Source organism: Caenorhabditis briggsae (assembly GCF_000004555.2).
Source record: "Caenorhabditis briggsae complete genome, chrIV, whole genome shotgun sequence".
Lineage (NCBI taxonomy): Eukaryota > Metazoa > Nematoda > Chromadorea > Rhabditida > Rhabditidae > Caenorhabditis > Caenorhabditis briggsae.
This window is the reverse complement of record NC_013487.2, coordinates 16,346,695-16,358,523: the sequence shown is the minus strand read 5'-3', so window position 1 is coordinate 16,358,523 and position 11,829 is coordinate 16,346,695. Positions and strand designations below refer to the sequence as shown.

The window sequence follows — 11,829 nt, the reverse complement described above, 5'->3', positions numbered from 1 at the left end:
AATAAGACACGCCGGAGAAAAGGAGGCGGAGTCTAGAGCCTGCTCCTCCTTCACGAAGTAGACGATTGGTTAGAATAGAAGAAGATGATGATGATGATGCTCAGCAATAAATCAAATGAAAATTCCTAAGGCTCCTAGAAGTCAGTAGCCGCCAGGAAGGCGGAGCTTAGTGGTTGCTGGAAGAGCCCTAGAGGGGTATGGTAGGTGAGATATGAGCAGTCTGACAAGGAGAATCTGATAAGGAGTAGGAGGGCAAGTGTGACGTAGACAGGTCGGAATTTTGAAGGAGAAAAAAGCTGAAACTTTGCGAATGCTTTAAAAATGAATCTGAACTATATGAAATCTGAATCTAAACCTACTGGAATTAAGGCAAGCTCTAGTTGAGCAGTAATTTCGTAATTAGTACAGAATTTCAATCAAATCTAGTTCAAAAATAGCGTTAAAATAGCCAAAAATCCATTAGGCCACCCAGAGAAAACCCAAAGAATCAAGTGTTCATCAGAATTCTATCTCTACGTCTCTCTGAAGAAGAAAAAAGTGTATTTTCTAGTCACTTTTCGCACGTCTTCTCGTTATTTTCTCTTCCAATTTCACTCTTTTTTCTATAAAGGCTTGGCAAAAGAGGTCATCAGAAAATGAATCTAAATCTACAGAGAAACATCCAATTGTTATGGTTCATATATGAGTGATTTGTAACCAACAACCATACGGGCTGTGCGTGAAAAGTTAGAGATAAAGAGATAGAGGGACTGCTGGAGAGAGACGCAGAGATACGAATTGCGTCATGAAGAAACACGGGCGGAGGAAAGAAAAGAAAATAGAAGAATGAGGATAGGATCAAGAAAAAGAGGGAAAAAAGGTAGAAAAACGGTCAAGGATATATTGAGATTAGAACATCTCTAATGGCAGAAACTGAATTTTAGACCTGGTAAAGAGCCTAAAAAAGGATTAAAGATTAGCTAAATTTAGCCCTGAAAATGAGCCCAAAAATTTGCCATAATTTAGCTAAATTCTAGTCTCGAAAGCTAGTTTAAAGTTTGCCTTAAAATAGGTCAAAATTCAGCCGAATTTTAGCCCTGTATATGAGCCAGAAAATGGGTCAAAATTCAACTAAACTCGTGGGAAATCGGAGCTAGAGTTTCCCCCAGGAAGAAAACTTTCAAAAAGTCACGTTTTCTCCTGGAAAGCAAAATTCTAGGTTCCTTTGTCTCTAAAAATGACTGAAAATGGCTAAAAAGAGACCGAATCTAGGGTTCAACCTATCTGAAAATGACCATAAATTCTCTGAGAAAAAAAAGGTACTCGTCTTACAAATTCCACTAATCCGTCACTATTGAGAAATTAGAAGTGTCTATCTAGTCTAAATTGGCAATTTTTCTTAATTGAAAATTCTTTTGGAGCAGCTAATTAATTCCTAATTCTCCTCCTCTTTTAGGTTCTACACGTATTTTCAAATTCATGGGGTAGAAGGCGAGAAGGAGGAAATTAATTTCCTCCTCCTGGAAGCTTTGCGAAACCAGTAAAATGCCAATTTAATTAGAAAAAAACGGGTCCCAGGGGTTTCTCGGGAACTATCACAAAGACAGAGCTTTTGGCTCAAAAGTCGACTGGAAATTCCCTGAATTCTGATTCCAAAAATCCCTATTTTTCCCTTTATTTTCCGCGAAGGGGCGAGTCAATTCAATTAGAAAATTCCAGAGCAAAAATAACAATAATAAAGAAAGGAAGGGAAAAACTCACTCGAATGATGACGACGAGCCAAAACCACCGCTTCCTCCTCGATGATCGTCATGACGGAATGACGATGAGGACGAGTTGGAGAAGGCGGGAACTGAAAGAAAAACGATGATAAATAGGAGAAATATGTGCTCAAATTGTCTAGAAAAACAAGAAAAATGGCTCTATAAATGACATTTTCATCCGTATAACTCCAAAAATCATGGTTCCAAAACTACATATGACTCCAAAAATGACATTTTAGGGCCCCTATATCTAGAAAAATAAGAAAAATGACTCCAAAATGGCATTGTCAATGTTCTGGCTTCAATAATCATGGTTCCAAGACTAATTTTAGCTCTAAATGTGGTTTTCAGCTCAATTATAACGCCTGAACTGTCAAAAATAGCGAGTTTCAGCTCGAAAATTGACAATTCTGTGTCAATTTACACATAAAATGAGTTCATTTTACGCTCTACAAACGGAGCAGCTAAATAGGTGTTAAAGTTTGTTTTAGCTATGTGTGCAATCATAATTCCAGGGAGTCCTTATCACACAATAGTGAGATGATGCTCTTCTTTTCTAATAAAAAAGCAACTTTTGCAACATTTTTCCCGGTAAATATTATGATATCATTTTTGAACTTTATTAGCCAATTCTTGGAATTCCTCATTTTCAGGCCATTTTTCTAATTTTTAGATCATTTTTTATTATTTTTTAAGTGATTGTTCTAATTTTTCAGGTTCCATTTCTGAGTTTTTAAAGTCGTTTTCCCAATTTTCAGATCATTATTCAGGTGATTTGGGTCAGCTTTTTAGTGTTTTTAGGCCATTTTTCCAACTTTTGGTGATTTTTAGGGTTGTTTTGGGTCATTTTTCCGTGTTTTTAAGTCTTTGTTTTCAATTTTGGGTCATTTTTTTCAGTTTCTTCCCCCCAAGTTTCTCTGAAAACCCTCTTACCTGAATACATCGGACGTCCGAATGGATCGACTGATGGACGATCCTGTCCTCCACCGCTTCCACTGTTATAGGCGCGATCGAATTGGGCGCTGAAAAATGGAATAGATATGTATTTTTCTGGTCCAGACAGCTCAAATTTAGGCTATTTAGGCTTAAATTTAGGGGAAATTTAGGCTATTATAGCTCAAATTTAGGTTTTTTTTTTTTGATTTCAGGCTGAAATTTTTTTGTTGAGAATTTCCAATCTAGAATAGTCAAACTTCTGAATTTACGATTTTCTCAACTTTTAGAGTATGAAATTCTCATTTGAAGTATATGTTAATCCAATTTTTCGATTTTCCAGCTTTAGAATTTCTAGAAGATTCCCCTATATTTCGTAAGAATCATTAGTCAGGAAATGAATAAATTATGAATGTTTTCATACTTTAAAAGGCTCATTTCCGGTAAACACGAGAGGATCTGACTACGTAAAGGAGGAAACTAATGAATTCTATGCACGAAATGCTGGAATATGTAAAATATATAAATTCAGGCAGAACGATGACAGGATTATGATGAAATTTCATAGGTAAAATGTGCTAAAGGGGATTTTCTAGTTCGAATTCGAAATTTAGCGAATTCTGAACTGAAATTCCCAGGTTTTGAAGCATTTTCAGAGTCAAAATTCACTAACTTTCAAGGTTTTATCCTCTAAAATTCAAGATTTCATACCCGAAACAATCAAATTTCTGGCATTTTCCCCTCAAATTGAATAAGATATGTATTTAAACTCACTATCCATATCCGGCAAAGGCGTCGGCTCTCGGCGGAGCTCGTTGCGATGATGTCGATGAGGAGAAGGAGTCGTTTCGGTAGGAATGGGTGCGTTGAGTGGCTGAAAAAAGGGATTATGATGGATCGGGGAACTCGAAGGAGAAAAAAAGTATCCAGATGTCATTTTTGAGGGATTATGACAAATATTTATTGAAATAAACAAAAATTTCAAAGACTAGATTCTAGTTTAGAGACGCAGGTATCAAATGGCCAAAATTTGGACGAAAGCGGTCCAAAAACGGCCGAAAACGGTCCAAAATCCACTGAAAATGGTACCAAATATGCCCAAAATGATCCGAAATAGGCCTAAAAATAGTCTAAAAATCGCTAAAAATTGTCTGAAATATGCCTAAAAGATTCTAAAATAGGCTTAAAATTATCCAAACCGGGTCTAAAATGGTCCGAAATCAGCCTAAAATGGGTTAAAATGGTCCAAAAGTTGGTCATTCGAGCCATTTTAATGAATTCTAGATCATTTTTGGCGAGTTTTGGACCGTTTCTAGCGAATTTTAGACTTTTTTTGTCTAAAATTTTAAGCTCAATTTCAATTATTTTTGTCTAATTTTGGCAATTTTTACTCACATCGACTCATTCCACGATCACTACGTCCGCCTCTTGGTCCTCCTCTTGGATGACCTCCTCCTCCACCTCTCGACGACGAACTTCCACGTGGCGATGGTCGGGATCCTCCTGATCTCGGTGGCGATGAACGTCGCCCACCGCTCGTCGGTCCTCTTCTCGGAGCACTCGATCCGCCACGTGGCGTCGATGATTTCTCTGGAGCACCCCCTCCTCGTTTCGATGGCGATGGAGCACGCTTCTTTAGAACCGGACCACGAATCGTCGAGCCGGCTGGACGTTTCGGCGCAGGTGCTACGGTAGACTGACGCTTCTGACGAGCCTGACGCTGTTGTTCCGCCGTACGACGACGTTGATCATAGTAGGTGATGAGGGATCCGAAGTGGGCTTCGACTGAAAGAAAGAAGTTTTTAAAGTTTTCTAAGCCTCCGAAAAATCCCTAAGCCTCCGAAAAATCCCTAAGCCTCAGTAAAAATTCCTAAGCCTCAGTAAAAAACTCCTAAGCCTCAGTAAAAAACTCCTAAGCCTCAGTAAAAAACTCCTAAGCCTCAGTAAAAACGTTCTTACGCCTCAGTAAAAATCCCTAAGCCTCAGTAAAAATTCCTAAGCCTCAGTAAAAAACTCCTAAGCCTCAGTAAAAAACTCCTAAGCCTCAGTAAAAAACTCCTAAGCCTCAGTAAAAATTTCTAAGCCTCAGTAAAAACGTTCTTACGCCTCAGTAAAAATTCCGTAAGCCTCAGTAAAAATTCCGTAAGCCTCAGTAAAAATTCCATAAGCCTCTGTAAAAAAATTCAACTTGCCATAAATCGCTTCAAAATCAACTTAAAAACATGATTTTTGTACCAAAATGACTGAAATTTCGTGAAGAACATTTCGGGACACTAAAATCTCAAAATTTCAGTCTGAAAATTTTAGATAACTACCTAAAAAATAAAACCAAGACTACGTGTGTTTCCTCACAAATTCTGTGGTATTTATACAAGATGAGGGAAAGGTACATAGGTCATGGTAGAGGGTGGGTGGCGGCGGCGGTTTGAGCAAATAATGATGAAAAAATAGGGGAAGGAATCCAAAAAGTTTGTTTCGATTGACTCAAAATTATTCTGGTGGGGCAGCTGTTCAATTGTTTTTGCAAATAAATCCAATTTTTTGAAAAAAAATTTAAAATATTTTGAACTAGATGTGTATTTGGGGATCAAAATTGAACATTTTCAGATTTTTATTTTTTACCATTTGTGGCTCTTCTGGGACCTTTCGGCCTTTCTTTTGGAGTTTAAGCCCTATTTCAGCGATTTTCAGATCAATTTCAACACTTTCTACGGCAATTCTAGCTTTAAAAAAAAGCGTTTCAAATCAAATTTGGCTCATTTGCACCTAATTTTCGAATTACGCCTAACTTCTAACCCCTATTTTAGCGATTTTCAGATCAATTTCAGCAAAGATTAAAGCATTTTTCAGCCAATTCTGGCTCATTTCAAATCCAATTTTCATCCTTACCTCCTCTCATGAACACATTACATCTCGTCGTCTTCTCTCGTTCTTCTGATTGCTCATTCTTATTCTTCTTCTCCTCGTCATCCTTCTTTTCTTCTCCTTCTTTTTCTGGCTCTCCGGCCGCGTTCTTTTTAGCTTCCTTATGACGGATAAAAACAAACGAACGGCTCGCATGGGCGGCGACGGCTTCTTGGGCGGTCTCGAACTTCACGATGACGCATGGGCTTCTGGAAATATTGGACTTAGAATGAAAATTGAGCATTTCAAGTCGTTTTTGATCTAAAATCAACAAAGAGCTTGATTTAAGCATCTCTAAAATGCTCGAAAATCATTCTGAATGGAAAATTGAGCATTTTAGCTGAATTTTATGCTCAAAATGCTCAATTGTATTCTCAAATGACCTAGAATGATCCGAATGGATTGGAAACAAATCTTCAAGATTTTCGGGTCATTTTAAGCTTGAAAATCTCAAAAATTCGATTTTTAGCTGAAAATTGTCTTCAAAACGCCTTAGACTACTCCAAATGGATATACAATCGAAATTGAGCATTTTAAGTCGTTTTTGAGCTAAAATTATCGCAAAAGTGGCTCCAAAAGGCTCTAAAATGCTCGAAAATCATTCTGAATGAAAAATGAGCATGAAAATGCTCCACATTTGACTCGGAATGCTCTAAAGTGATTGAAAATGAAATTTCAAGCTGAAACTTTCCGCATTTAGCGGAAAATGACACTTTAACATATTTCAAAGCTGAAAATCTCTACAAACGGCTCAAAAAATCATTCTGGCTAAAAAAACAGCATTTTAGCTGGATTTCATGCTGAAATTATTCCTTTTCTTTACTGAAACCCCCCCCCCCCCAAAATGCTCAAAATTGACCGGAAATGAAATTTCTGGAGTTTTGAAACATTTTGAGCTTCAAAAGCTCTATTTCAGTTGAAAACTGGCTTCAAAAGGCTCCAAAATGACCCAGAATGCTCAAAAATCATTCTGAATGTAAATGAGAATTCTAGCTGGATTCTGGGCTGAAAATTCTCAATTTTTAGTCATTTTCTCACAAAAACTGTCCCGAAACCGCACTTTTTTTCAGATCACCGAACTTTCTAGGCAATTTAATGCTAAATTTCACGGAATTCTCTTACCCCATCTCATCCTTAACCAATTCACACCCAATCACCGATTGATCCGGGAACCATTCACATGCATTATCCAACGTTGGAGTGTATCCCTCTGGCAACGTCTTGATCACCAGCTCCATCATCCGTGGCGTCGGCTTTATCAATCTTCCCAGTTTCCCCTCAAACTCCTCCTTTCGCTTCAACGACACCTGAGTTTGTGGCAGGAACACTTTGATTCGTCTGGCGTCTCCACTTCTAAAGTAGATCAAATGTTTCAGTGCCTCGTCCATAATAGCAACGAATGCCGGAAAATGGAGGACGAGTTTTCCGAATATCTGACGACTTCCCTCTCCGGAGAATCGAGCTGGAAAGTTGATCTCGACAGAAGTGGCCTTCTGAATAGTACGGTAGATGAAGACGTCGTTGAGATCGGACCACATCAGATTCTCGATGATCAGCTTCTTCTCGTCACGATTTCCTTCGCACACTGGAAAGATCAAAATTGAATCATGGAACCTGTATTAAAAGGGCACCAAAACCGCCAACTTTGAGCTTGATTATCTCGATTCCTGTGACAGATATCAAAAATGCCTCAACTGATAAAATTTTGTGTTGTTATGATAAACACTTTATCAGTTGACAAATTTTTGATATCCTTTCACAGGAATCGAGATAAGCTTCTATTTAAGTCTAAAAAGACACATACATCTCCACTGAAACTCTGGCGCTCCTTCCCAAACCATCTCGAACGGCGCCTTCTCGTCCTCATCCTCGTAGACCTTCTTCTTTGGTGGTTCTGGCTTCTTGGCTACCTCGGCCGCCTTCTTATCGCCTTCTGCAAGAATTTTAGAGACTTGTAGAGGGAGGGGATCTTGAGAAAAACAATAAAAAAGTGGGAAATAAATGATCTGGAGCAGTAGAGAACTCTCCATAGTCTTCGTCTTCGATAGAACCGCAATTTCAAGCTTGAATTTCGAACATTTAGGCCTATTCGACCGATTTCTAATGATCCGGACCGTACGATCTGATTAATTTCAGAAAAATGAGCAAGATTTTTGAAAAATCGGCATAATAATGGTTTTTTTAAACCAAGAAAATAAGGAAGCTTCCAAAAAGCCTTTTTCCCAAATTTCGATTTTGAACAGTATAAAAAAGGCCTAAAAGGCCAGAACAATTTTTTTCGTTGTTAAGAAGTCAAGAAGCGTCTGATTTTCCTTTTTTTCCAAGGCTTTCCGGACAAACCAAATTTTCAGCGGTATTTCACAATTTCAGCCAAACCGGACCGGCTTATATAAGACTTCAAAGGCCTATATAAACCCTGAGAGGCCTAATAGGCCAGAACATTTTTTCGGTGTTCGGAGAGTCAAGAAGCGCCTGCTTTTTCTTTTTGAATGAATTCCTTCTGTTTTTATTCTTGAAAAATCTAATTTCCAGCGAAAATTATTCAATAAAGCCGGAGAATTTCAGCTACCAAACATGGAATTTCCAAATCTAGAGCTTCCACCCAGTTTTTCAAAATTTCGATCTTGAAAAATATGAAAAAGGCCAGAAAAGTATATTTCTCTATTTGGAGTCTAGAGAAGCGCCTGATTTTCCTTTTTTTAAAAGGTTTTCTGTGACAAATCTACTTTCCAGTAAAATTTTCAGCCATATATTCCCACAAAACCCCTTTGATATTCTTCATAATGCCATTTTTACAGTTTTCTCAGAGAAATCCTTTCAGATTCACTTCCGATCGCTGTATTTTTGACTGAAGAACGTCTTGAATCGACAAAACTGCGAACCTTTAGCATCAGAGCTCTTCTTGACTCCTCCTTCACTATCCGCCGCTTCTTCGTCCTTTTTCGCGTCTCCATCCGCCTCAGAATCCTCTTCATGCTCATCGTGCCCTTCTTCCTCATCGTCTTCTTCCAATTCCAACTCATCCACCTCTTCACCAACCACATCATCCTCATCATCGCCGCCTTCTGGCCTCTCGTGAACGCCGTCTTCTAGAATCTGACGATCCTCGTCACTGATGAAGAGCAGGGCTTCGGGGAGCGCGTCTATCGCCTCCACTCGCTGCTTCTCATCCTCGAACGCCTTCTTGCGAGCCAGACAACGACACTGCTGGATTTTGTCTGAGAAGCAGATAAGCGCTCGGAGAGCGTTGTTCTGGAATAATTTAGCAGATGATGTGATGGGGGAATTATTCTATTATTAGAAATTCAAAATTCCAATGTAGACGAGAAGTTTTCCTTCTTGGGAAAAAAACCCCCCGGAATTTTGAGGATTTTCCGCTGATTTCAGTGGATGTATAGCAACTTTTATACTGAAAATAGCCATTTTCTCGGATATTTCGGTAGTTTAGCACTTGAAAGCTCCAGAATCCGCCAAAAACGGCTGATTTTTGACCTGAAAATTCGCAATTTTTATCATTACCCTACCTTATTGTCTCCTTCCTCGAGTACTGGGATTCGGATGATCTGAAAAAATGAAGCAAATTATTTATTTTCCTAAAAATTTTCAAAAAACATTTTTTTACAAGTTTTCTAAGCCTCAGTAAAAAATCCTAGGCCTCAGTAAAAATTCCTAAGCCTCAGTAAAAATCCTAAGCCTCAGTAAAACTAAAAATGTCCATAACTTTCTTAAAGGAGGCGAGACAGCAAAAATTTCGGGGGCATTCCGGGGGAAGGAATCGCGCCGCGCTTATGTAGACCAGGCCTGTGCGGCAACAAATTGCCGATTGCCGGAATTGCCGAAATTGCCGAATTGCCGTTGCCGATTTCGGCAAAAAAAATTCGGCAATTTCGGCAACTGAAATTTTTTTGAATTTAGAGATTTCCACAATTTTTTTAGTCAAAAAAAAATGATTTCGAAGTTCGAAAAATCAAAATTTGAATCCATCATCCCTCAGAGTGAATTTTAGAGGAAATGTGTCCCAATAATCATCAAAAATACTTGCATCGGATCTAAAAATGGGCTTCAAATATGTGAGCATAGGAGAAAATAGATATCATGAGTCACAACTCATCAAAAAATTATCCATCTGTCTCAAATCTCTAGGGAACGTGTGTCGTGAGTTACCTAACAGGTTGAGCGCACTATTTTCAAAACTCACAATCGGAACAAATATTTTCAACCATTGGAATACCCTCTATTGCTAAAGAGAAATAGTTTGCATAAAAAAATGTGGTCTTGAGTTGCCAGTTTTTGTAATTACTTTTTTAAAGAACTTATGAACACACATTTTCTGTAGTTCTGAGCCTGATAGAAGCATTTTCAGATGAGTTACGTATCGATTTTACTTAAAAAAGACGCAAAACTTTTGTTGCCGAAAATTGCCGAAATTTTTTTTCGGCAATTGCCGAGTTGCCGAACGTTGCCGAAAAGTATTCGGCAAATTGCCGAGTTGCCGAATTGCCGAAAAAATTTTGTTGCCGCACAGGCCTGATGTAGACCATCGGTCGTCAGGCGCCTTCGCGCCCCCGTAGCTCAGCCGGTAGCGGCGCTGTACCCCTGAGCTGCCTGTCATGAGTTCAACTCCTCATGGGGGTTCTCTATGCAAAATATCAGGAAAACTTTTTTTTGGTGTCTGGCCTCCTTTAATAATCAACCTAGAAAATTGATTTTTGTATCGAAAATTCTGGAAATTTTCATATTTTTCAGCCTGAGCCTCAGTAAAGATCGTAAATGAGTGTTTTCGAGATAAAAAAACGGATTTAGGGCTATTTTGATGTCTCGAAAATCGGATTTTTATTACAATTTAGCTAGAAAATACTAGGGAAAATGGCAAAAATCTTCAAAAATCATTAATTTTCATCGAATTTTCACTGGACTTTGACGATTTTCAAGCCCAAAATCCTGGATTTTGACTAGTTTTCAGCATAAATTCTCACCTTCAAAATGTTCTCCGATTTCAAATTATGACTCGCACAGAGCATCGTACGTAGAGTCTCATCGAACTGCTCATAGCTATCGTTGATGAAATCCGTCGGAATTCCGCTCACCATAACCGCGCTGAAAAAAAAATACAATTTTAAAACAAAAATTCTGTGAAAAATGGGCATTTCCATAGAGTTTTTCGGCTAGAAATTGCCAATTTTCAGCTGAAAAATGGGCATTTTCTGATAGTTTTTCAGTGAAAATCGACCATTTTTAGTGCGAAAATTGAATTTTTAGCACTTTTTCCAAAAAATTTGCATCACTCACAAATTCAAATTCACCAATCTCGGGTCTCCACCATGAAGTCTATACATTTCTGGCACCAAATCCTGCAAAATTTCACTATTTTTAGCTTAAAAACCAATTAAAATCTCACCTTAACCTCCGCTTTCTCCTCTATCGGCTCCTCCTCCACTTTCTCCACCGATTCGTCCATTTTCTCGGGCTCCGCGTCGACTTTTGGCACGTTTTCGAGCTCCTCCGACATCTTTTAATGCACTTTACACTGAAAAACTGCAAAAAATCTTTGTTTTTCGGGTTAAAATCGGGTGAAAATAATAGAAAAAGGCATTTTTTGTTGACACACTTTCGGTGCGCGCAGTGATCGCAGAACGCGTCAATCAAGCTAGGCTGGCGCAAAAGCGGATTTCGGAGGAAAGTTTGAATTTGGGTTTTGGGTTTTAAAAGAAAAATGAAACAAAAGACCTGAAAAAGACAATTAAAACAAACCCGAAATTGGTCATGCTTATACTCATTTTAAAGCTCTTGACTTGCAAAATCTAAATATCTGGTTGCTGTCCTCCAAGTCCATCGATTTAAAAAGTTATGGTCCACAAACCCTGCAAGACATAAAATGTGCCCCTAATTGTGTAAAAAAGAAAAACAAGAGAAAATCTTTCTAAATCATTTCCGCTCTTTCTTCTTGTCTTACTCAGCATAAGAATGCACACATTCGTTTGCCAATTTGGCCTATAAACATGTTGGTTGGTGGGGGAAAAAGAAGGAAAAAGCAAAAAGAAGAAGAAGAAGAAGAAGAACATAAAAAATCAGAAATTCTTTTCTTTTTCTTTTTTCTCGAGATTCGTCTTTTTGATGTATAGAATATTCGAGATAGAATATTCTTTGGAATTCTCACTTTCAGGTTATTGAGAAAGAGACAGACAGACAGACAGACAGACAGAGAGAGAGAGAGAGAGAGAGAGAGAGAGAGAGAGAGAGAGAGAGAGAG

General features: G+C 38.4%; 1 protein-coding gene across 1 annotated transcript; it reads right to left on the bottom strand.

Annotated features, from left to right (window-relative positions):
- Positions 1–1,736: 1,736 nt before the first annotated feature.
- CBG13873 lies at positions 1,737–11,088 on the bottom strand (the record flags this gene model as incomplete). The annotated part of the gene is made up of 12 exons (XM_045236327.1): positions 1,737–1,831; positions 2,676–2,764; positions 3,450–3,549; positions 4,071–4,460; positions 5,565–5,788; positions 6,702–7,164; positions 7,384–7,512; positions 8,462–8,831; positions 9,104–9,142; positions 10,556–10,676; positions 10,869–10,930; positions 10,978–11,088. The coding sequence occupies 12 exons, from the start codon at positions 11,086–11,088 to the stop codon at positions 1,737–1,739; spliced, it is 2,193 nt and encodes a 730-aa protein (XP_045095311.1).
- Between the last annotated feature and the right edge of the window lie 741 nt (positions 11,089–11,829).